The following is a 27149-nucleotide window of genomic DNA, read 5'->3' on the forward strand; positions in this document are numbered from 1 at the left end:
TAAAGATGCACTGAATAGGTTGCCATCACTTAGGGTCAGGGAAATGCCACCCCCAGACACATAATTAACATGGCTGGCTGATTAATTGCCCACTGAAAAATATATCTACCCATGCATTTAAATATTTATTTTTAGGCTCTGGACTTCACTAGTTCTCTCTTATCTAAAAAAACCCCAAACAATAAAAACCACTGCAGATACTCTTTCTAGAAAGGAAAAGTGTTGGCTGACTTACCATCCTGTGGGATTAATCACAATGGAATTCACATTACAACATGCAAAATAATGTGTGTAATCCAGTCTGACATGAAAAATTGTTAATAACATCCCAAAAGGAAAGAGCTGTGAATGGTTCTAATGCCTTAGGAATAGGGGTGATCTTTAGGAACTCAACTTTACAAGATGCAGCCTCCAAGGAAGAAAAAGCTGAAAAGTTGGATCTCTTCAAAGCCTGCACAGGACTTTGTTCATTATTGGGTTTGTTCACTGTTTTGTTTGTGGGCTGCTCTCTGCAGCCTGTTGTACCAGGTTCAAAGAGGTCTGACCCTGCAGATGTGATTCAGGTGCAATAAAGTTGGACCTTAAAAGACAACTCCCAGTCTAAAAAGAAAGCCAGTGTGTCACTACAGTGAAGGCTGTATGTCACTTCCAGGAAGGCCTGGGAGCTATGGGTTCAGGGGTTTCACACTGCCTCCTCCATAGAAAGCAGCATCCTGTACCTGGAAAACTTTTAAATGCACAGGTAGAAATTGACTGGCAAAGGCCCAACTTAAAACCCAGGTTCTTACTTCATGCTTAAAGCTGTCATGGGTGTACCCACGAGGTAGGAAGGAGAGGCAATATTTTGTGCATTTTGACTTCATGCTTCTCATGCAGGTGCTTGTAATTGCCTCTTTCTCATCTCCGGCAGCTTGGGAGGGAAGAAAAATATCTAGTGTTGTCCTCTGCACTGGATACCAAAATCAAAAGGTTTTGTTCTCATGAATTAACATCTGTGTCCACTCCATAAATTTGGTTATCTACACTTTTTCCTGATTTCTATTATCATGTAGTCAGAAACTCTTTCCCCTTCTTCAGTGCCTCACAATACCAAGGGTGATGAACAGTTTGTGAGCATAGAATTGAATGAACAGAAAAGCATGTAAAGTTTTTACAGCAATGCAAGAATGAGAAAAACATGGCATTTTCTGCAGACATGGTACCAAATGCCTGAACAGCTGAGTGGTTATGGGGAGTTTTAAGTAATTTCTTTGAGCTGGAGTAAGTGAAACATAATAGTTAATTTCTCCTCTCTTAATTATTGCTGGAATAGACCATCTGTAAAGATGTGTCTTTCTGCGCACCCTGTTGAATGAAAAATTTCCGCAGATGCTTTTGCAACCAAAAAAACCCCAAAAACATGTGAGGACCAGATTTCACTCTCAGAGGTAGTCAGAGGACTTCTCTGGGCTTCTGGAAGCAGAGTTCATCAGCTGGTGTCAGGGGGAGCTGATCTCATGCTTATTTGATGGCAGAACGTGGCTATCAAACTGCTGGTGTTTCCCTAACAATGACAGGTGAGCTCTGTCATATCACATTGATCACACACATTTCCAGACAAGATTTTTGAAAGTGGTTTCTAAAGGAACAAGAAGAAAAGCCTGAAGTAGAGAATAAGGGGCTGACCTTGATCTGGTAGTGTGACATGAATTCAGTAAAACAGTGAGGGTTGCCCAAGTGTCTGCTTGCCACGGGAATGGTTCAAGTGGCTCCTAGTGCAGGTCGGAGAACTCCTCTTGCCAGAGGGGACAAAGAACAGCAGTGAGGGAATACTTGCTATTATGAGCATGCTGGCCACTGGCCGGCCGTGTATTAGCAGTTCTAGAGCTGTGAAGCCATATTTCCGTGATAAAAATGGAAAATAATACCTTTATGGAGATTACCTCAACCTTGCAACTGCCCTGCAGTTCATTAGAGTGATTGCTTTTGAATCATTTAAAGCAAAGGGTGAGGTGGTGCTGGTGCCTGAGACAACTACTTAGAATTAATTACTAAAGTTTGGAGGTAACTGTGGTTTTTAACATTCACCCATTGTTTAGGGGCTTGTGAGAATGGCGTGTTCATTCTAGCTGGGTGTTTGACTCACCTGTGAAGTGACAGTAACATTTAGAAACCAAGAATGAGTTTAAAGCATCCCAGCTCAGAAGCCACTTGGAACACAATGCACCCATTAAAGAGGTTAGGGTGGTATTTGTGTGCTCCTGAAAAAGAAGGAAAGACCATAGTGTCTCCTGAGAAAGCTGGTTTATGGGGTTCTTGTGCATAAGCAGCCACAGAATCAAGCCACTAGCTGAAGGCTTTTGTGCTTGATTGGTTTTAAACTACAAACATTCAGAGATACCCCATTTCTTTGACTGCTTTCAGCACTGTTTGTGACCAAAGTCAAGCACAAAGGTACAAAGGGCTTCCTGTGCATGCATAACTTTCATATAAGTTCTCACACGGAGAGGGGAACATGACCATAAATGCACTGGTAAAATATCAAGCAGAGATTTCTTTCCTTAAAGACAATTGTGCTGGTTTCCCCTCCTGCTAATTTTATCCTATAAATCCCCTACCCTCCCAACTCAGACAGTAACATTTTGTTACCTACATTCTGTCAGTAGACTTTACAAAGATCTCTAACACATGTTATAAAAGTTATTGCTATAGTACTATATATAACAGCTTTGCATAAGAGAATAGAGGGCTGCCACATTTAGAAAATGCAGGTGCTATGTAAGCCCCTTTCTGAAAGAAAGAACTTAGCTCAGTTTCCTTTGAAGAACCAGAGACTTGAAATTGAAAACTGTATTAATGCCATTGTCTCCTTGTATCAGCAGGTTCCAGAGAGATTCCTGGAAGTGGCTCAGATCACGTTACGGGAGTTTTTCAATGCCATTATCGCAGGCAAAGATGTTGATCCTTCCTGGAAGAAGGCCATATACAAGGTCATCTGTAAGCTGGACAGTGAGGTCCCTGAGATTTTCAAATCCCCAAACTGCCTACAAGAGCTTCTTCATGAGTAGAGAGTTCAGCAGCTATTTATGAATGTATGAAAGTAGCAGTCCCATTCTGATGCCCAAGTCATGTGTGTCTCTATTTTAATTTCATATATATGTGTATGGCATACATATATATATGTATATGAAATTAGACTGATCCCTCCTGGATATAAGTTTTCGTTCAGTTCCAAGGGGATGGTTGTTTTACTTCAGCCTTTGGTTTACTTTGCCCGAGACCCTTAACATTTGAAGAATCAACGGGGTTAATTTTCAGGGAGAAGAGTTTGGAAGCGTGTAAAAGCCTGTCTTAGCAAGTTAGGGCATTATGTTTAAAAATGCTTTGTCAGATTTATTGCTTGCTGCAAAGTGGCATTTTGTCTTGGTGAGACTAATGTCATGGCACAATACTACAGACAATGAAGTTTATATTATGTTTATACTGCTAAAGGTCTGAACTCTGTGGAGTCACTTCATAAGCTTCGAGCTTTTTTATTTGTATTTATATACTTTTTAATCAATAACTAGATTTTGTTTCATACTTCAAAAAAAATATACATCTATTTTAGGTACTCACTCCAAGAAGTGACGCCCAAAAAAGCAAACCCTATGCTTCATGTTTTCCTTACAGAAATGACAGATACCCTGCACCAGTAACCAACATGCCAGGTTCTTGTTATTCTAAATTGCAGCAAGGGATGTTTGCACAAATCAAATACTGTTCTTGCAGGGTTAGGCCAGTAATTCATGCACAATATTGTATCAACCACACTAATTTTGGAATATGGTCAGCTTACTAAAGCGGAAGCATTTCACTCTCCATAGAGTAAAAATGAAACCTTCAACATCGTATATTGCCATGCCTCAGTCTTACTTTAAGTGGCATTAGTCCCTACATTTATTCTTTTCTTAGTCCATTCTGCCCCCAAAATCCCCTTTCCAGCATACAGTTTCCTGTCCATATTTGACATCTGTCCTGAAAAGCACTTTTTGAACCATCTTAGATATAGTAGAAGAGTTTTCACCTCACAGTGCTGAAGCAAAGGAAAGAAAAAAAAAAAAAAAAGGCTTGTTTGTAGCTATAAAATATAATTAGTCTTTTCCTAATCAGAAGAATAAAAATTACATTTTCATAAAAATCTAATCAAGCATTTTACAAAAATCACAGTGTCCTCCTGGCTATGCAGGGTTCAGATAGCCAAATTGGATTTTTAAAATTACAGTAAGTGCAGCTTAAAAAAAAAAAAGAAAAAGAGAAATAAAAAAAAATCTATTTGAACAATGTGGCTGCACTTGTCTTCTGAAGCTGGAGCTAGTGGTGACCAAAACCTGAGCAATGACTAGTGTAAAGTCCCTGGTGGATCTGGGTTTGCCTGAATGCTACATCACGATATGACAGAAAGGAAGAAAGAAAGCTAGCTGCTAGTTCTCATGCTTTCTTCAGTGGCTCTCCTTTTCTCATGTTTTCAGAAAGAAATTGTCTCCAGAAGTTTGGGGGAAGGTTGAATATGCTATGGCACACTGTATTTGTCATTTTCTTTGTCGTCTTTTGTACGGATGCAGTAAGAATTTATTGTTACATCAATACTATTTTCCCCTACATAATTCAATCTAAATCTAGAGGAAGCTCCTAATTAGCCGTGAATTATATTTAGACCATTGAGGATATTGGTATCTTCTTTATTTTAAAATTACATTTTGACTTTGGAGAGTGAAAGTTTACCCATGTGACTGAAGAGCTGACCTGATCATTGCAATTTCACTTCATTTACAAATACTGCTGATAGACAGAAATGTATGAAAGCAATTATTGTTAGCAGAAAGCCTTAAAAACCTGCTGACTTCAAATTAAACAGCACAATCCTCCGACTCCCTGTCATTCTTTTCAAGCACTGGCAGTATCTGTGGAGTATAGGCAATGCAGACAATAGCATGGGATGAAGTGCCAACATTTTCACTATGCATTAAAAGCAAAACAAATCTTGATCTTAGACTCCCTGAGAGTACCTAATACTGTACGTATCCTTACAGTAGACAGGATGTTTTTTTCTTTCTTTTTATTTCCTTACATTTTATTTAATTTTATTTTGTTTTCTTTATTTCATTTTTCCTTTTTTTTTTTTTTTTTCTGTGTGTGCATGATTTGGTAAACATTACACTTCATAAAGATGTAACTCCAATGAATTCTGAGTAAGAAAGGATGAAAATTGTGTTCATGCACTTTTTTTGATTTATGGGAAGAAGTGGCATAAAATGCTCAAGTTTTAATACAGTAAGTTCATCATTGGCATACCATCAGATGCAAAATATTACTTTGCATTGTTACCTTGGACATAAGAAAGCAAAGCCATACTTTAATCATACTATGTGGACATACTACTAGCTACCATCTCAACCTGTGATTTTACCGTTGCTTTATATTATTATTATTATTCTATTATTCTATTATTATTATTATTAATATTAATATTATTATTATTATTTGGCAGCAATGGGATTCACATAATCTAAATAAGTGAAATTGTGTACTCAACACTTGATGTTGTTGCATTTATTTATTTATTTATGGGTAGTATAATCTCAATAGTAAATGAGGCATAGGAATTAGGAATAGTAATTTCATCTTAAAAGCAAAATAAAAACCTCCTTGGTCTGAAAAAGGAATAAATGATAATTTGATCATTTCAGTTATGTGATTTTTCTGCATTTTATAGCCATATTGCCTTTGTGCCTCCCAATTCACCTAAAATTACAAATACATGGCATAGCTTGCTCTAAATTCTAAGTAGAATCCAACCCAGTTTCTTTTAAATGATCTCAATATTATTTCACTAAAAAATGGCTAAAAGGCAGGAGGCTACTTTTATTGCAATGAAAGGTTTACATAGGAAAAGAATTTCAAAATCCATGTAGAAACCCCATCTTGCCATTCATTTACTGCTAATTCAGATTTATTTCTGCATATAAACTTGAGGTTATAGTCTGTGCCTAGACCTTAAATGCACCAGCGGAAGGATAAAAAAAATCCTTCAAAATACCAGTTTTTCCCCCACAAGTACAATTGTTCTTGTGCCTTCTGTGGCTTACAATTTTCATCTTTTAAACTTTATTTTTCAATTACTACAGCTGCAATAAACACTGACTTTTTTTTTTTTTTCCCGGCTGTTTGACATAATGTTGATAGCTATGCATATTTTGTGTCTTTTTAAAAATTAAAAAAAAAAAAAAAATAAAAAAAACAAAGCAGGAGAATACGTTTTTGAAGAAGAGAATTTTTAGAACAGTTTGATAACGCAAATTATTTTTTCTCAATTGTTTGAGCAGCATTCGAGTTTTGAAAATTCTTGTAGAAGCCAATTTTTTGTAACTGTGGTGCAAATCTTGTGTTTTCTTAGCCTGATGAAAAGTAGTATAGAAGCAATATTTCATACGTGACATATGTGCATATACAGATACGTATGTGGTCACACACACAGGACAACATGTGTGGGCATATGTATGTATATTTACACAAAAACACACACACACACACAAAAAAGATACGTATGAAGTGAAAAGCTTACCTTTTTCCTATCTAGATTAAGAACCTATTTTAGACATTTGTTATGTTTTGTGAAAAGAATGTTCTATTTGAAACTACAAAACATTTAATTCTTACTGTATCTCTGGTTGTTTAATGGGAACGTTTCACATTTAATGGTAAACACGTGGAAGATGTTAGAATGTAGTAATTATTTAAGGAAGTGTTCACCCATGTATTCCTGAGGTTTGCTTTGTGCCTCTGAGTATTATTTAATTAAAGTGTTTTAAGTTTGCAGAATCTTTGTTACTGTACCAGGTATGTGGGTGAACATTGAAAATCGAGGGGAACTTTTATAAAGCAATGTAAATATTCAACCTTAAGGCTGTTCTTGCATAAAGACATAAGATTTTAATAACTACATTCTGAAAACATCTGTTGAATTTATAAGAAACACTACAGTAACTGTGTAGATAGTTGAAAGCATTCTTGAAAATCCAGCTCTCTACTTTTAAAAGTTAAGTCTCTTTCATCAGATGTCAAGGGAATGGGTAATACAGTTTCTGTAAAATTGCAGAATTTTTTTCTATGTATATGAAGTCAGTTAATAGAAAAATGTTTTTTTTCCACAGGTTAATATTAATTAAGAAATAAAGGTGAAGATTTTGTGGCTTTAAAGATAGGATTTTCACCAGCAGCATTGAAAGATTATACATATATATATATACAGAAAGATATATATATATATATATTAAAAATGGAAAGTGGTTTACAAAACCCCCAAAATGAGCACTGTACATGAGAAGTGAAAGCAAAAACTATATTTGCCATGTGTATTATATAGCAATCATTGGTGTTAATAGTGCAAATGTTTCCTTCTGGTACCAACTCTGTGTTTGAAAATTCTGATACGCATTGTTTTCAAAAAGCTCCCCTTAAGGAATGTAACTGGTTTATATGAGTAAGCAGTTACTGTATTGCACTTAAATGTTCTGTTGAAGGAAATGCAATTTTGTTTTCTGTAGAACTGTTGGTTGTAAACCATCTATAAACTGAAGATGAAAATGCTCATATTTAGAGCTGGGATGAAAACTGGTATTTAACCTTTGTATCTTCTTAGGAATATCCTTTTTAGTGTATGAAAGGTGGTGGCACTATGACTTTATTCAGTCTTTTCATCTGAGCCACAGTCACCTCTCTCCCAAAGCAGCCACCTTCCAAATGCACAAATACTGGGATATGTAGAAACAAATCTAGAAGAAACAGTGAGCTTACATTTTTCTCTAAAATCCATACCTCTGCATTAATTGTACCACTCGAGTAAGATAGTAGACAAACACAATAACCATCTCATTATCATGTATCATGTAAGAGTCAGAAACTAAAAAAAAAGGAGGGGGAAAAAAAGCCTCTTTAGGTTGGTTTTAATGCTGCCCAGAAGAGTCAAAGGTTAAGGTTTAAACTGATATTGTCCCAGCCATTACTCATATGTATATAGTTACAAAAGTGACAAAACACTGCCTTTATATTATTTAGCAATATGTTGTAAATAGCATTATTAAGCTCTTTCTTTTGTAATAAAGACCCTTTAATTTGAAGATAGTACAATAACTGAACTGATAAAGTCAATTTTTGATTTTTTTTTTATTTTATTTTTTAGCTAGAGGCAATTTCAACTGTGGATTTTTTTGTTGTCGTCTATTGTTCTGAAGACTTTGCATAATTTATTGGTTTAATTTATCCTAATTTATTTGATGAAGGTGTACAATTTTGTATTACCAAGGATGTACTGTAATATTAATTGATGACAAGATAAAACAATAAGACTCCCCTGTCCGTTTGGAAAAAAAAAGGTGCAGTAGACAATTGATTGAAAAAAAAAGTTACAATTCTAGCTTGGCAGCTACTAAATTTAAGATAAACACAGGAAAAATGTTGGGGGGGGTGGATTTTATTTTGTGTGTTTAAAGCTTTTGTATACTCTCCAGACTTTTACCTTTTTGCTTTGTACCACTTAAAGGATACAGTAGTTCAATTGCCTTGTGTGCCTTCCATCTTCTCTAAACTGAATGTATGTGCAGTATATATGCAAGCTTGTGCAAAATAAAATATAAATTACAAGCTCATTGCCATTGTTTACATTTATTTCCAAAAGTTTGCGTTGCCCCATGTCCAGAGGTGAACTCCTTGCCCGCTCGGCTGTGGCCTGCCTGTGCCTAACACTGTGGTCCTCTGAAGGTTTTCTTTTCCCCTTAGTTCAAATTATTTATTAATGAAACTACCAGCCCTCTTGCAAAATGGATATAATGATTGATGGCCTGGGTGTCCTACCTCCAGCACAGCGCCGGTTAAGATAATGAATGTTATTTTGCAATAGTCTATCTGCCAAGGAATAACTCCCTGGAAGAGACCTGCTATGTCTGAGGCATAGACAGCCCTTTAAATTAAATGGAGCCAATGTGAGCTATTTTGTTTGCACTGTTTAATCATTTCCTGGGTATGCCTGCCATGCTGGTGTCCTGCAACAGGGAGTTCCCCAGGCTGGGTGAATGCAGGGATAGTGCTTGTTGAGCTGGGGTGGTTCACATTGGGTTCATATTTGTCACCCTTACCAGTTCAGCCTTGTTAAGGGTAGTGACCAGATACCATCCTCTGCTCTTTTTGTTACAATCCATCATTCATGGATCTCTTATGTTTCAAGCTGTGTATGCATCAGCACTACATATAAATACTCTGTTCCTACACAATTCTTCAAAATTTATTAGTTCATGGTTTTTCTTCTGCTCTTTTCTGTGTCAGCTGTTTCATACATATCTTAACATTTTGGGGTTGAGTGGACCTCTGGTTTACACAGTTGTCTGTGTTTCAGATATGAAAGTTCTCTTTTTGGCTTAGAATTGGTGCAGATGGCAGTGAGACTGTAGCTTATTTAGATCACAAAATCCTGCAAGACTTCTTATTTTGAAGGAGAAGCATGTTAAAAATATATTTTGATCTGAGGTCATTTATTTTCAGTATCTTCCCTGATTCAGCCTCAGGACACTAGAGCTGGAGCCTGAATCCAGCTTTAGCTTCACTGTAACAACCAAATAAATACTTCATATCTGCAACAGCAGTTAAAACTCCACTGATTTTTATACAACTGGAGTTGCATTTTCTGGGTCACATCAACACCAGGTGCACAGGAGATCTGTGGGAGGTCATGAAGTTACATCCACATTACTGATAGTCATTTAAATGTGTGATCTTCTCTGGTTTTACTGCAAAGAAATTGACTCTCCTTAGTTACATCTATCCACATAACCAAACCAACATACTAAAATAATTTTTGTCTTAATAATAAAGACTTAACTAGATGAGGGAGAGGGAGATCATCCTCAGGTACCAAGTTAATGGGCCAAAGGATCTGAGCTGTGTGGGTCATTGTTAGCTCACTCTGTGCCTCTATCAGTTTTTCTCTCAAATATAGTGGTTCTGTGAAATGCAGGACACTATTTGCCATTTTACCTTGCAGTGGAAAGCACACAGATCTCTAAATAAGAAATCCTAGTTATTGGCATCTCAGAATACTGCAGGAGTTCAGAGCTAGACTGGAACTTGGCAAGTAGTCCCTGTCATTGCAGAGGGCCAAATCAACTTTCCCAGGCTTCAAGCACCCTGAAATGATCCAAGTTCTGCAGATCTGGCCATCTGTGCTTGGAAATCCTCAGTTCCCCTAATACCTGGAATTTTTACAATAAGAAAGATACTATGTTCTAGCTTAAAAATCACAAGAAAGACATGAATTATCCCTGAGCAAGACAAATAATTGAACAATTTTATGCCACTGAGACCATCACTAGCAACTGGGGTCTTTTACACATCACATTACTGAGCAGCTGATTGTGGGAGACTGCATTTTGTCATTTGAGAGCCTGAAAGGGTTAATTGCTCTCATTTTCTTGGTCTGTACACTTATTTATGCCCAGTCTAGGTTGTGCCAACACAATTTCTATGGAGATGATCCCTTCTGATCCAGTCTTCCCTCTTTGTTAGCAGGGAGAGTGGCAGCATACGACTGACTGCATTTGGGAAATAATGGCAAATACATCTCTCACTCTTTCAGTGGCTTCCAGTGCTTCCCCAAACTCATCACAGTGACTTTTAAAATATGGCACTGTGCTTGTTTCAAGAACACAGTATGCAAAATTAAATCCTTGCTGAGTTCTGTTGTTGAATGGGGATGGAGGGCTCCCAGGGTGGAGGCAGAGCTGCTAGATAAAAAGAGCTGGGGGTAAGAGGGTTGTTTCCCTGCCTGGTCCAAGTGTTTGACCCTCTGGGCATTGCAGGGCCTGCCTGTTCTCCCAGCTTTTCAGTAGGCAGGGGCATTTGGAGAAGCTGCCTATCAAAGCTTGATAGATTGATAGGTGCAGAAAATCCATCAATTGCTACAATGGCCATTTTTGTGGATGGTTTATTAGGACCACAACCCTACCTCAAAGAGATGAAAGAGGTATATTTGATTTAAATATTAAAAATTTTTAGGCACCCAAATGGATGCTTGTTGGCTTAGGTTAGCTCTTTCCAGAGCTACAGAGCAGAGTGAGGCACTGAGTCTCTTTGAGAGAAAGGACCCCCCCACCTCACTCTGCCCAGAGTCTGGGAGGCTGTGATTGCATTTTCATGAATAAACCCTGGGTGAGTGAACAGTGGTACTTTCCCATTTATTTGGGAATCAGTGTGAAAAAACAAACAAACAAACAAACCAGCTATTTGCTTCACAACAGAACACATGAAAATGAACTGCTGTTAGTACCCAAATGCAGTTAATTGCATGCACGGTTTAATTTTATTCTTTAAAATTAGGCTTAAGGTTGAGTCTCTGTCTAGGCAAAGCAAAATAAAAACCGAGAAAGATGGCACAGATAGTTAAAGAAATACTACTGGCTCCAATGTAAATATGTTTGTGGTTTGCAAGAGACCTGCCAGTCAAGCAGCTGTGGGAGGTAACAGGGGAGAACGCATGAGAGGAAAAAGTCTTGTGGCAACAGTGGCCAGTTTCATTATGGCCACTGCCAGACTGTGAAACAACTCTGGGGGCTTGAAATCCTATTGCCTATTAAAACTGGGCATGACAGCTCTTTTTTATGCTTCACCAACCAGAGATGGAACAGTGTCCTAGGGGAAATAAGGAAAAATATTTATTACAAGTGTTTAACACCTTTTAGTACAAAACAACCCTAATATGCAGCACTCAAGGATAATTCATGCCAGCACATGTAAAACCAAGGGAAATCGTTTATCAGCTCAATAATTTGGTCAGAGCTTTTAAAGGAAGAGATGATGCTCCAGTCAAAACCGTAAGGCCAGATTTCTCTGAAGTGGAGGCACTCTAGATTTTTTTTGTTATTATTTTTACAGTTTCTCAGCAATCCACACAAGGCTCTGACAACACATCCACCCCAGGGACTGTACGCCTGCCTGACTCGGGCTGAAGCCTGGCCATTCAGACTGGGGGTTACCTGCCCCTCGTGCGTGGCAGTAGTTGTTGGCATATTTAAGAAAGCCACAGGACAGTCAGGGCTGGATCTTGAACAACACACGAGGCAGAGGCTGAAACTGCTTCAAAGGCTTACCAAAAAACCAGAGCTTGTCTCACACAGCTAACAGACTGGGAGCATAAGGACATGCGGGTCAAGGGGTGTATTTCAGATCTTTCCCGATAAAATGCGTGTGTTTGGAAGCGGTATAATATACAATGATCTTTCTTGCGCCAACATATGCGTTGTGACTTCCCAGCTTTGGGAGAAACCTAGAACGGGGGGAGCTCCGCCACTCGCTGGGCGCCACAGGGGAAAATCTCGAGTGCGTTCAAGAGGCTGCGCTCGAACCCATTCCTGCTGCTGCTCCCGTTTGACAGGGAGTGAACGGGGATGCGGGATGCTGGCATCATCTCCCCAGGACCCCCCGCCTGCCCAGGGCAGGGCTGGCAGCAGCCCCGCTCCTGAGCCCGGCCGGCGCTCATTAATTAACCCGGGTTACTCATTAACACTGCCGCAGCCCGCACACGCACGGGGGTCCCGCACGGCTCCCACCGCACCGTGCGCTGCCCTGCCAGCTCCGTCCCAGGCTAATCCTTCCTGCCTGGCATCCTCCTGCATCCCTGCGCAGTGTTAGATAGAACACTGACCACCCGGCCACTCGCTTTCCCAGACACGGGAGCCGCGGAGGAGGCTGAGAAGCGCATCCACGGCCGGGATGAACCCTGCCCTGAGCCAGGCTTCTCCTGCCGTCGGGAAGAGCTGCTCAAACCGCGTTTCTGCCCTTCCAGAAATTTCCAGCGCGTTCAGCAGCCCTTAGGCGGGGCTGGACTGGTGGCTGTGCTGCGGTGGGGCAGGGGCAGATCAGCTCTGCCACAGTGACCCTGTGCAAACCGGGCAGATGGGCGCTGCCTGCCGCCACAGAAGCTGCTCCCTGCTCCGGGCAAAGGGGCCCAAAGCCCTTTTGGCACCCAGGGAGCGCTGGAGGACAGCGGTGGCAGGAGGGGTCTGGATCCCCCACCACAGCAGTGCCAGTGTCAGGCACCCTGCCCTTCCCGCTGCTCCCTCCCTGTGTTCCAGACTTCAGTACCTCCTTGGAGCAGGGGAGAGAACGGGGGTGGCAGTGCCTTTGACAAGGTGAGCGTGGCAGCAGCCCCAGCAAATAGGCTTGCATGTTATCCCCAGCAAAAGACTGCAGCCCAGTGATTCTGGATATGGTGTTACACCACTTGCAAAATTCAGGATTTGTCCAAATCATGGTATTCTTTTTTTATAGATAATATCAGCAATATATAATAACTATTATTGCTATTATTAACCTTAAGGAACTTTGTTATTCCATAAATATAAATAAAGTGTAGTTATCCTTAAGCTGATTTCAAATGACCTGAAAAGAGGATCAAAAAAAGTGCAAAAGAGCTGTACAGCAGGGGAGAAAATGGCGAGTGGGGGAAGGGGGGTGAGGGTGTTGACTGTAAAAGAAAGAAAATTATCCCAATTCTAGCACTGCTGGAAAAACGTGAAAGTTATTGCCGCACAAAGAACCTCTTGAACTGCTCTGCCTTCCAAAATTTCTACTGCACTCTCTGCAGTTACTTGTGTATGGCAGAAGCAGCATCTTTGTATTATATGAACAGTCTGCTTCATAATCAAATACCATCTGTCGCTACATCTGAACTTGTTTTCAACATCTGTGCGTTCTGGTCTTAACAAAGCTTTAAAAACTAATTCAAAAACTTTCACAGATCACTGACTAAATATGTACATTTACCATCTTTCATATTGGTTTAAAATATTTCTTCTATAGCTGCATCCCCTTGGCTGGGAATAGTTAAGATGTATACACTGAGTTGCTTTATTAAGCTTATTTTCTAATGGCCTTGGGTAGCCAAGTGCAAAAGAGGGACACTTGCTCAGGCACCGAGAGGACCCATCATATTCTTTCTTGGTGCCAATACAGTCCCTTTCTGCCAATGAGAAACCTGAAAGTTGATCAGCTACCATACCCCAATTACTCAAAATGACACTACAGATAAAACTGCAACCAAGGGGAGAATCAACTGTATGGCTTATATGCTGCTAAAGTGTGTCTGAACAAATGGTGAAGTAAAATCATGAGAGCCCTCAGGAGGATAAGTACGTTGTTACTTTGCACATGCTTCAGAAATGTGAAGTACATCTTTACAGAACTTTTGGCCAACCCCCTGGCAGATGTTGACCAGTTTTGCTTATGTATACATCAGTTGCAGAACACTAAAACAGAGATTGGAAATTTTAATTTAGTCAAGGCAGTTGGGCTAAAATGATGGCTTTTGTTGAAACCATTAAATAGAGCTGCCTAATGAAGTACAGTACAGCACTGGCAAACCGAGCCCTGATGAGATGCAGCAGCTTCCAAACTGCAGCCCTGCAAAAGGGAAGAAGGAAGCTTGCAAGTCTTTAACTAGAGTGGAATGGCGACAGCCCTTGTAAAGCTGCGTTTGATTTTGTGTTTGAGGGCAGATGCACTTGTACATTATCGCCCTGACATTTTAACCATTAGTTGGAAATGTGCCGTTGCAGTCCCTGCCATATATTTCTCAATCCTATTTGTTAGCAAGTGAGCTAATAGACAGTGTGATGAAGTGATCATAAATTCGCTTTCAAAGGGCATTTGGGTTCAGAGCCTAAAGATTGAATATGGCAAATTCTTAGGCATGGGGAAGAAGGTGGGGGCCAGGAGGGTCATTCTCACTGATGGGTTCAGTGATTGATTCCACTACAGAACTATATTTGCCCTTTACTTGGCTGTTTAACACAGAATAGCTATAATAGGTTCCCGATCCATTATTCCTCTTCTTCCTAGGGTCACTATGAAGTGAAAGAAAATATAACCTTGGCTGTGATAAAATAAACTTTAGCATTATCAGGTGTTTGGAAATTGGAAGGTGTCTGATTGCTTTGTATAGGATAGACACAAAACACACACACACACACAAAGGGTTATAATATAATCCTCCGTGCTGCCTCTGACAAATGGTTATTACTATTTAGTATTGGTTTTGTGCTCATGCAATAATATGGTGTCATGCAAGTCCACACAGCCTTGAATTCTTCTTATTATACACAGCCTTCCAAAAATCACGTGCAGAATGCTGCTCTTTTAATGGTGATTAGTATTTTTTTAAAGATAGGTGGCTTACAACAAAATATGCTTTGAGAGAGAAAAAAAAATTATCTGAAAGGCAAGATGAAAATCAGTGTTTTAGCACAAGGCAGCCCCAAAATATTTTCAATAATTAGAAGAGACTTATGTTCCATTTCACTGTTTTATGTGTTATATAGCATAGAGCAAGTGCCACTGTAGTTAAGTGTTTGTCAGCATTTCCCTTGTAAATCCTGGTTTTCCAGAGGGTTGCTCTAACTTGCCAATTTCAAATCGCACTGGGCTAACACTCACTATCCACATTGTCAGCCCAGATGCAAATTTCTGTTGTTGTTATTACCAAAAATGAAATCAAGTGAAGCTGCTGGTTTTTAGTTCATGGCAAAGATGATGGTTGGGAGGGGGGGGATGGTGTTGGCTTGTGTGCTTTTTTCTTTTCCCCTGTTGCTCCTGGTTGGGATTTTGTTGCTGCAATGGTCTGATTCAAATGGGTTTGTTTTGAAAGGGAGTGAAAGGATATTTTTTTGTACACCCCAAAAAAATAAGTGACACGTAGAGGGCACAGGGAGAGAAGAGGGCAGTGTTCTTATCTGTTTCAACTTACTCCCAGCCAGGCAATTGGCACCCAGGGGTGCACCTGCTGACCCCATTCCTCACTTAGGTTCTGCATCATAAAGGCCTTAACATGCTAATAAATGTCCATTAAGCAGCTGAATCCTGCAAGAAAACGCAAAATTAGTTGACTCATCTGGAGCAACTCCTATGGAGCACAGGAACAAACCCATGTTTCCTCCTCCCAGCCTTTGGGGACAACTTTTGGGCTCCCTCCAGGACCTTATAAACAGAACCACGAAGAAGGAGTCAATCCTTCTTGAACATCCCCAAAGCCTACATGATCCCACAATGGGCACAGGACAGCACAGGACTTTGGGGCTGCTTGGCAATGGAGCAAAGGGGCACCACCTCCACTTTTAAGTAATTAAAATTATTTTTCCAACTTAAAAAAAGAATTCTGAAGCATTGCTGTTCTCTAATTGATCGAGTCTTTTACTATTTGTCTCCTGATTAGTTTTTTTAATACTGGAGAAGGCTGTACTGAGATGTTCTTGGCTGCTTTCCTCTGTGGGTGTGCAGGGCTACACCTGTGAGGCATAAGCATGTGAATCCAGACTAAAATCATATTTGCAGGGGTATATTATAAGTGGAGAAACAGGTCTAAGGTCAAAGGTTTGCATTGAGGAGGAGTGCACTTGTAGGTGTTTGCAAATCTAGATGTTTTCTGCAAGTAAAGAAATGGGGAGCCCCTGAGTGAGCAGCTGTTACCAGCTCTAGGGAGGCTAAAAACTGGTAATACCACACTCCAGCTGCCTGGAGAAAGACAAATTAGGGAATAGGTTCATCTCACTTGGAAGACACCCACAAATCCTGCAGCACTTTTAAATCAGCTGATGTGACTAGCAGGGCTGGCAGCTGGGGAGTTTGTCCTGCTGGGCGGGCTGGGATGGGGCTGGTGATATTTTTGGTGCTCTGGACTGAGAGACCAAGGTCAGCAAAAGAGCTGATGACATTAGTAGTGTGACATCAGCTTACATCAGGTGAGGTTTCAGTCTGTGCTCTGTTTATCTTTATAAAACATTGCTCAGGTACCTCCTCCAAGATCTGCCCTGATCAGAGCTACCCCATACGCAACTTCTGCACAGAAAACAAGGTCTGTGTTAGTCACACACTGTTTTCCCCACCTGGAAAAACTCTTAGGTAGATTCCACTGGAAAACAAAGGGCAATTCTCTGCCTATTTAGTGTTAAATCAGAATGCCACTTTTATTCTATATCCAAACCCCAAATTTCCAATATTGATGCATTCCACCACAAAATTCAAGCTTCAAGATCAGAGGACCCCAGCTAAATGTCAAGATATTTCCACACAAAAGAAAAACTGGATTTGCCCTCTATGTAAGGCACACAGCAGATAAAACCAATAATACCTTATCTCCTCCCATGACTTCCTGGCCAGGAGCAGCAGCAATATATATTAAGATATCAATTGACTGTTTATAGGATTAAGTAAGGAATAGCTGAAATCAGCCCTTGCTTCTATTTGAGTTTAATTCATCCAGTCAGAGATCTGTGTGGTAACCACCTATAATAAAGTAATAATAGCAATAATAATAGGGCTTTGCACTTTTACAGCATCTTACACTGAAAGTTATCTGTGTGCTTCATAAACATTACTCTTGCATCCATTCCTTCAATTCCTCCACTTTCTCCTCATCTTTATCTGTAGAATCTGCAGTAATATGATAGCATGGATGGCCTTACAAATAAACTAAGGCAAGCTGTTACTTCAGTGAAATACAGAAAGAGCACGGTAAACTTATGTGAAAAATATGAGGGAAATTCAGTAGGCAAGAGATGGTATATATTCATTTTTCTAACATATTAAGTGCTCAGTTAAGGATAAAAGAAAATCCATACATTCTGTTAGGTTCACTGACATTCTTGCATTAAAGGAACATAAATCTGCGTGCACCACTCAGCATGTCAGGTTTCTGAGACATAAAATGAAGGGGAAGAAAAATATCAATGAAGAAAGTTTGGAAAGACATGGGTTTTGTTTCTTTAGGACAGATAATATTTTCTAAAATCTCAGACTTATGAACACATATTTCACCTTTGAGTAAGTCACAGCATTGAAAAGTGGCAGGAGATGTAGGCATGGGGTTGCAATTTGAAAATCCTCAGAAAAGCAGGGTTCCCTTTGCCTTGGGTTATAGGGCAACAAGCTCACTAAGCACAGTTATGCAACAAATAAGAAATACTAACAAATACTGACACAAGTGTTGTATTCAGTGTCTTGAACTGACTTCAGAACAAGGTAAGAAGATGCTGTTTTCTCCAGGAAGTTCATCCCTGGAATCTCTAGCCTATTTCTGGTGGAAAACTTCCTGGAGTGAAATTCTTTCCAAGTGGATAGCAGCACAAAGCCCATACAGCACTAAGCCTGTGGTAATGGCTTCTTCTATTTCAGTGCTTTAATGCAAAGTGAAAGGTAAACAATATTTAAAAGACAAGGACAACACCTGAGAATGCATAAAATTATGCAAGCAGGCAGATTTGGAAGAAAAATGCACAGTAAAGATGAGTTTTGTAAATGGAAAGGGCTTCTAAGCAGGAAAATCCCAAAGTTCCACCATCATCAGAGGCCTTTCCCCTCTTGCACTGGGTTAGGTTTGAAGATTCTCTCCACAAAGAAACTGTTCCTTCTATGACTAAGTGGCCATTTCCTTTGCTGGGCAAATCCACGTTTTAATGGAGCACAGTGAAATATTGGGAGAGGCATGGATAGCAGAGGGAAAGGGAAGAGGCAGTGCACTCCAATGGAGGGCTAGGAGAAATAAGAGAACTGTGGTTCATGCCTCAGCTTCTCTATCCATAAAATACCAGCAGCAGGAAGTATCTTCCTGAGCCAAGTGGATTGAGAGGAAACTACTTCCAGCTATTACCCCTCAGTAATTTCATTCTGCCCTCCCCCTTTTCTCAGTATGACAGTGACTGTAGCACTAGCCCAGTAATTGGATATTTTCGTGCCTCAAATTCACTGGTATTTAATTTTTCTATCAGTCTCAGAACCTATCACATATTTGTTTTGATTTATGCAATATTGATCCCTTCTCTGACTTTCGAGCAGCTATCACCTTCCCCTCCCGTTCCCAGGGAATCTGCCAAGCCAGCAGTTTGTGATTTTGTCATAATACATGTGTTTCATTTGCCGAGTGGCTGTCACAAGCATCTCACAAATGTTACATCCCCTCTTTCTATTCACACGTTCTGTATATTCAGTGTTCCCAGAGATGGGCTTTTCTTGTGTGGAGAAGCAAGGCTTTTTGTATCAGTTTGCAGGATACAAATCTAAACCTGTTTTAGCAGAGAAAGAGGAGCTTTATTTTTGCTGGATTTGAATAAATGCTCTTATCTGGCTGTCCACAATACACTATGCACACGAGAGCAGAAAAAAGACAGCTGACTGAGGCCAACCCAGGGCCACATTTTCTGAAGGGTCGAGGTGGCTTCAGCAGGTTTCACTTTGTTAGCAGTCACTTGCATTTTGCTTGCTCATGGTAGATGAGCACGTCCTCATTTCAGAAAATCAGTGTAAAATATTCTAAACTGCTTCCCCCAAATCTTTTCTTCGTTGGTTTCTGTATCTCACTGCTTCTACGGCATGGCCATGAGAAGATGGCCAAATATCACTGGTCTAAACATTTTATTTTTAAGAGTTCCTTCTTCCAAGGAAACATAAATCAAAGCCCAACACCAAGCTATGTTAAGAGCACAACCAGACCAAGGGAAGTTTTAATCCTCTTCTATTTAGACCCAGCTGGGGTATCACCTCTCTCAACTCTGGAAGTCAAAGAGGATATTGAGAAACTGGAAAGGTCCCATTAGAAGGAGACCAGGATCATCATACATGAGTGTTGAAGAAAGATTGAAGCAACTGTTCCTATTTAAGAAGGTGAAGAGGAGGCTGGGAAGAGAGGTCAATATTTGAAAGGTAGTCACAAAGTCAGTGTTGGAAGGGTAGTCACAAGGACAACAGAGCTGCTTTTCTTGGGAGTGACAGACAGTAAAACAAAGATTTATTTATTTTTATTTTTTAATATAGATATTTATAGCTTTGCAGATTTTTAACATATAGATATATAGTTTCTAGCATTTTCTTACACTTTAGAATAGTAGATTACCCTTTCTAACACATTATGTCACATTCTTGAAATTCTATTTAGTCTTACTTCCAAGAAAAGAATTTCTGACAAGGACATCTTGTTTTACACCAGTACTTGGGAGACATAACAAAATATAGGGCGAAGAACTCCTTGGAGTCTCTCCAGTAGGGTAGGTCCCAGGGTGGGCTCCCAGGACAACTGGTCTCCTATTAGATGTACTTGCTAGTTATACTAATGAATTAAACTTATAAAATGGTGATAATCTAATGCCACAAGTGCTCATAGCTATAGTTCGTGCACATGAAAGATTCATTAAAGAGCTGCTCTTTATGTCAACCACTTTAATGTGGTTTGGAAAGTTTTGATTTCGATTCCAGGCAACCTAACCACGAGCTGTGGCTCAGAAGATTCAGAATAGACAACACTTACTCACTAGAGGAGTAAGTTCCTAGTGCAGGAATAAGCTACCCAAGAGCTGGTATCTCAGTACATGGAGGCTTTTAAGATTTATCAAGAAAAAAGCCCCAAAAAACAGATGTGACATTATTTGGCCGGTTAGTAATTGCTGTGCACTGAGCTGGAGGCTGAACAAGATGACCTCCAGGAGGTCCCTTACATTTCATACTTCTATGGTCAAAAAGTGTTAAGAAAGTTCAAAGCAACTTCTCAAGGAGCCCTCTGAGAGCATACACATATACACACTAACAGAGGGAAAAATCAAACAGGGCTTCCAACAGAAGCAGCTTCTCAAGACATTCTGCCATCAGAGTTAAGCTCCTGTGATCTCCATAGGCATTTGAGACATGAAGAAGGGTAGAATATAGAAGTCTGAGAAAAATAGTCCCTGTGTAGTTTACACTCAACTTTTTCTTCTTATCTCCCTATAAAATTCTTGTACCTCTTGGGAAACCCCCAGCTTTCTGCAGAAGCAACTGCCAGCTTCCTCCTAGCTCTTCCCTAAACCATTTATTTTCTTTAAACTGTTTTCCCTTCTTGTGAGCTTGCATTCTTTCTAATTCCACATCCTGACATTATTTGGGTTTTGTCTCTATTCTCTCAGGAGCATGCCATCTTGTGTAAACCCGAGTTCTGGCTCCTTATCTCCAGCAATTTCCACTCTCAGCAGCCTCAGAAATAACTGGTTAATTAGAGGCATATGCTTGGGGGCTGTGTCCATTTCCACAGTTTATGCTGTGTCACTCAGGGGAAGCAATGGTGGAAAATATCTGTCCTTTTTTGTGGAGAAACACCTTTTGTTTGCCTAGGCAGCTTACAAAGTAAAAGATGGTTTTGCAGAGGGAAATTGAGAGAGGGGGCAGAGTTTTTGTATGGATTCTTTTCAGAGAGCATTTTGCTGCATTACCATTTCTGCTATCACGTCCAGTGTCACCAGGGAACGGTTCAGCATAAACACCTCCTGAGGAACTGTTCCAGAGCCTAATGCCAACCTGAGACAGCTGCTGATGCTGAACAACATCATCAAGGGCCCACTGTCCCTTCCTGCCACTCCTCCTCCTTCACTACCAGTGAAAGAACTATGAAAAGACCAAGAGCTGGTGTACAGCCAACAAGAACTAAAGATCTTGCAGCTGGTTGTACCACCTGTGCCTTGTGAAATTCCAGCCAAAACAACGTCCCCTCCCTCCCCTCAGATAACCCCTTTATTAGAGAGAAGGGCATCCCATTTGATAACTTTATCAAGGGGAGGGGCAGGTGCCCAGCAGCAGGCAGGCAGGCAGTGGCTCCTGCTGTGGCCAGAGGCTGTGGGCCACTGCTTGCCCATCCTTCTGGGTGTGCTGGGCCTCTGGGGGTGAGCTGTGCAAAATGTGCTCAAAGGCACGCGCAGCGTGCAAGCCACATTGTGCCAGATATATATAGCTGCTCAATGCCACCCTGCTGAGCCAGTGCCAGGGCACAGCACGTGGTGCTGGCTTTATTTGGGCTGGTTGGAGGGAGATGTGCAGAACCCACGAGGGAAAGCGCTGATACGTGCGGCTCTGACACAAAAGGAAGAATCCTTCACTTCGGGCCATAGAGCAAACCCAGCGTTCTGGATTCCCCCATGGACATCAAAGGGCATTGTACGTGTGTGCTCACAGCACATTGTCTCAGGGCACGTTCTGCCACGCAGCTCTGAGGGGAAAATTTTGCTTGAAGAATGCAAGAAATGAGTCTATAAACATTAGTTGATAACATTCTTCAAGCATCAAAATATTAGACCTATTTGGTTTTATCTTTTACTAGCAACTAATATTTTGATTAATAATGCTTATTTTAACTGAGTTAGAAATGGCAGAGGAACAGTTAAGATGGAAATTATGCATCTTCAGTCCATCTCAGCCATGTATCTATTTCAATTTGTGTGTTTTCACATGTGGCATGAGCTTATGCTCTTGTCCTGTTTGTGTCCATGTCCTTGTTTAGATTCAATACTGGTGGGTGCTAGAGAGAAAAAGACCCTAAATAAACATGTCTGGATACAACCAGAGTTGCTGTGATTACAGTGCATGCCCTGGTGATTAATGAGAGAGGTGAGACCTTACTTTCTGTGAGTGCTTGGTCTAAAGGGAGGCTCCTGATGCCAGCAGTAGCCCTGCCTTCAAACACCAGATTTAACTCTATTCAGTGAAGGGCAGCAGCATTCATATATAGTGGCTCATTTGAAAATATCAGCATTTCAGCTTTTTTATCCAATTAAAAACATCTGGCACTAGGGTGATCCAGCTGGCAGCCCATGGCTCCATACCTAAGTTGTGGAATGGCTGCACCCTTGGTTGCCTCAGCAGAGACCCAGAGCAGCTGCTAGGGCAGTGCTGAAGGCTGAGCACCTCTGCTGCATCCCTGCATCCCTGCCCAGCTGAGAGCTTCTAGACATGCCCTGGGGGCAGGACTGCTGCCCTGGGCACAGCTGGAGGCTCAGAGGGTGGGCATCTCTTCCTCCTGACCTACAGCAGGGAAACGTGGGCTAGGGGCAACTACCCAGAGGTTTGGGGCTTGTCCTGTACAGAGTAGCTGGAAATCTACTGTGTATTTGATGACCATCTCCTATTGGGGGTCACCCAACATTGTACTGGAAGCACCGGGAACATTTTAAAACAATCTTTGGAGAGAGAAACTGCTTAGCAGGAGGATTTCATTCTGCACACTCAGTTCTCCCTAGCAATTTCTGCCACAAAATTTGCACTCTTCCTTATTGACTTCTCAGGGTGGTACTGGGAGGAAATACACCATGACCTTCATCAAAATAAGAAGTACCATTAAGACAAGTCCTATTCTTTCTCTGCTTTCCTCACAGAGTTTAGCGAGGCACAGGAATCATCAAATTAAATGGCTGGGTCAGCTTAATGTAATAAATCTATTAGTTCATATCATCATATATTTGATTTATACTACCCCAGACAATTACTAGCATGTCATTTCTTTGTTTAGGGATTTTTAATTTGAAAGTGTCCTAATCCTTAGTGTCAGCTGTTCCTGGTGGGTGATGACATATCTACTGTGAGTGAAACATTCTGATGACATATAGAGTGTAGGAATCAAATGTCATAAGCATAAATATTTAAGCAATAAGACATGACAGGTAGAGCATTTCTTGGCCATTATCACACACCTCGGGTGGTGTTATGACGAGGCATTTGTCCAAAGGCCAACTGACTTTAACACACTAAAAGTAGCATGATTGCCTGGAAATGTGCTACTTGAAGTGCCTTATTGACATTTTTCCCTTCTCTTGATGATTTCTTCATTTTCCAAAGGGAGCCCTAAGGAATCACCATTTCCTTCCTTCAAGACATGGAAAGATTACACCTTTGAAAGATCTGAGTACCTGAAGCTACATAGAAAGGGAGCCTGAGAGAAGATGGACCTAAACCTTAATAGATGACATTCACTGCTCACATTCACAGTCTGAAACAGTAGGTCTGTCACTTCCCACCATAATAAGTGCTTTCTGAACCAGGAAGACACAGTCAGCATGTCAATGAGGAGCTGAGTAATTTCTTAAGCAACATTCAAGCCACAGACAACTTTTGAGGAGAAAACACCACATCATCTTCACTTAGAAGATGCTTTCTGCAGTTCCTTGCTCTGGTTAAATAGCATTACCCTTTCTATGAGTGATACAAGGCTATGCTGTGAAAAGCAAAGGGGTTAGTCTTGACTGAAAGTGTATCAAATACATATTTAATCCTCAAAGTTACAGCTTCAGTTCAGTCATCCAATACTGCCAAAAGCCACACTGAGATAAACCAGCCTGAAACACTACAAGCAACTAGACCATTCACATCTCTGGAGCTCAAGTCTCAGGACTTGTTTCATTTCTGTCTGAGCTGGATTATGTTAAACAGAATACCATACACAAAAATAAGTGTTGTGGACCTTCAATGCCTCTAGTAATTTTTACCTATTTGCTTGCTGTGAAAAAAAGGAAACACACAGAGGAATTTGCCAATTTGGCCAGATCTGCACCATCCATGGTGATTTCTGCTGTGATCACAATGCCTCGCCTTTTTGCATAAATACTTGGCTGGGCATAATACAAATAGGTGGGAGAATATAAATACACATCTAGTGCACCTCACTGAGGAAAACAATGGGCCACATTCATGGTATGAAATTAAGAGTTGCAATGCAAATTTTAGGCATAACTGACTCCCTCAGCAACACAGTTCCTTGGCAATGTGCAAGCAGAGCCTGGTTTTAATATCACAGATATCTAAGTCACGTTTAACTTCTGCTTTTAGATCAGAAGAAAAATGCCACATCTTTTTTTTTTACCTCCACCAACCACAGAACTCACTGAAATAATAAAGAGTAATATCAATAGCCATGACAGTATTTTCCTGCTCCAGATGAGACACTGATGTTTCCATGGATGACTTTTTGCTTAGTGCTAAGGTGAATCCCTTTTTTGTGAAGAAGGAACCATTCTCTCTGATCTGTATGCAAATCTCCCACTCTTCCTTCTTTGGCTGTAGCTCCACAGCAGCTTCAGCACCAAGGTTCAGGTTTGTTCCTCAGCCTACAAACTCCAGCAGTAGCACTCAGCCTCAGTAGCACTTAACCCCAAATCACAGGAAGGCCAACAGGACCATCTCAGGCAATAAAGTAACAGAAAAATTCAGAGATGGAAAAGACACCAGCAAAGTTTTCTTTGTGATCATTGTTTAACACTGTAAGTAATGAAATATTAATGAAAGTATGCTACTTTCATTTTGTGAGCAATTTAATTCAATTAAAAATAAATGGATCTCCTTGGCTCAGTGGATATACTGATATTCAGCACTGCCCTTAACTTAGTTTCAGCAGCATTTAAACCCAGCACAGCACAAAGTACAGGGACTGAAACATAGCCCCCAGCTAACATCGTTAACTCTTGAAGTCCCAGTGGCACGATTCTGTCACCCTGCTGAACCAACACGGCCTCTCCCAGGGAGTATTGGCTGTGCAGTTTAACTTGCAGGAGCAGTCATTTACACCCAGTGTGTTAGCAAAGATATCTTGCACTGGGGCACTGTTTTCTTGAAAGGAAGTAATTTCAGAAAGACTTAGCAATCCTGCATGGGCCTGAATCTGCTTGCATGCCGTGATCTGGTTAAGTAATATATCTGGGAACTTGATGTCACATAATGTAGAGCTATTCTTTTATTGCACTGAAAGAGCTGTTTTAGATTCCCTCTGAGCCCATAGGCCATGTCTTTCTGATAATAAGAGTGTTATCAATGCTTTAATATTGAACTCAAATCTCTGCGTGAGAGAGCATCTAAGTGCTATTACTCAGTGCTGAAAGCAAAACCCAACTGTTCTGAATGGGGAGGAAAATGCCAATCTGTTGACAAAAAGTTAAACAGAGGTGAAATCTAAACTCTGGCCAACATTTTACAGCCTTAGCGCATTGTTAACTTTTCAACTTATCTGTCAGGAATAGGAAACTAATGTTTAAAAACAATGTATTGCTTTTACGAGCAAGGTCAGCATTTGTTAGATTTCAGGGTTATGCTGAGCACAGTCAGCCAGGGATACACAGAAAGAATTGCTTCAGCACCCACGGCCTGAGGTTTTCCAAAAGTTAAAATGTGCAAACCCATTTCACTCCCCTTTTTTCCACGCAACCAACAGGAGCTCTGCTCTGACATTTTCTGTTTTCACGCGTGGTAGTACAAGCTGGAGCTTAACATCTCTCAGAAGGGGCTGTGGAACAAACCCCAGGTCAGAGAAATGGCTGCTGCATTTTGCTTTTGGGGGAGCTCGGGTTCAGGGTCACTCTGCTCTCTTCCAGGGGCGAGGTCCAGATTTGTGCGTCTGCCCCTTGGACAATGCCAGGCTTTGTTCGAGCAGCAAAGCATCCTTGCTCAGCCATGCAGTTCCCAAGGAGCTGTGTAGGTAAGATAATACAGGGGAAGTGGAACAGAGAGTCATTCTCTGTGAGAGAGACAGAGATCTTGTTCAGAAAACGTGGCTCAAGGGTGTTTTCCCTATATGCTTTTATATTGAATAATCCCACCCCGTACACTCAGAAAGGATTTGATCCATGAAGCAACTGCATGGACTAGCAGATCGTGGTGTCATTAGACGAAATGTGTGTGCAACATCCACTGCACAGTAAACTGGCCAACAAGAGAGAAAAAAATTAGTTTAATGCAAAACAAAGAGCTTCTAAAACATGTGCAGTATGTGCTGCCACATGCGTGGATTTGCTTTCCTGACAGATACATCCCCTTTCTTTCCTTAGCAGTAAACAGGTGGGCAAGACTTTTTGCAAGCAGCAAAAAACACCATGAGTGCCAGTGTAGGTGAATTTGGGTAGAAATCCCAGTAACAGAGGGATATTTTTTAGCATTCATATTGAAATGAAATTTATTTCTCATAGAATTAAGAATATTTGTGGATTCCATGCAAATAGGCAAAATTGCTTCAGTGAAAAAAAATTACAGCACAGTATGATTTAGCTGATCAATTCCATAGAAGATCTGAGAAATTGCAAATACTCAAAAATTACCAGCTTCTGAACAAATTGTAGACCCAGCTACAAAACATAATACTTAAATACAGGTATAAAAGCCACACAAAAGCAAAAAGGCACAACAGGTCTCATAAACAATCTGGGATGAATTATTTGACCAATTCTAGTTAAAGTGTATTTTGTACCTTCTGCCCCATGTGCTTGGAGACTTCCCAGCTTGTTTTAATCTCTCTAAGCAAATGAGAACCCTCAAGGCTCATT

General features: G+C 40.6%; 1 protein-coding gene across 7 annotated transcripts in view; it reads left to right on the forward strand.

The window, feature by feature from the left end:
- The window catches only part of PROX1 (prospero homeobox 1), a 49763-nt gene extending 41097 nt beyond the window's left edge, over positions 1-8666 (forward strand). For 5 of the 7 annotated variants that reach the window (XM_079297540.1, XM_079297541.1, XM_079297542.1 and 2 more), the window contains one exon: positions 2859-8666. In XM_079297540.1, coding sequence (XP_079153666.1) covers positions 2859-3047 — 189 coding nt within the window. In that variant the 3' untranslated portion in view covers positions 3048-8666. The remainder of the gene's footprint in view (positions 1-2858) is intronic. The other 2 variants (XM_079297546.1, XM_079297545.1) reach the window with 1 other exon arrangement.
- The last annotated feature ends 18483 nt before the right edge of the window (positions 8667-27149 follow it).

The sequence above is a fragment of the Erithacus rubecula genome (assembly GCF_903797595.1).
Source record: "Erithacus rubecula genome assembly, chromosome: 2".
In the NCBI taxonomy this organism is placed as follows: Eukaryota; Metazoa; Chordata; class Aves; order Passeriformes; family Muscicapidae; genus Erithacus; species Erithacus rubecula.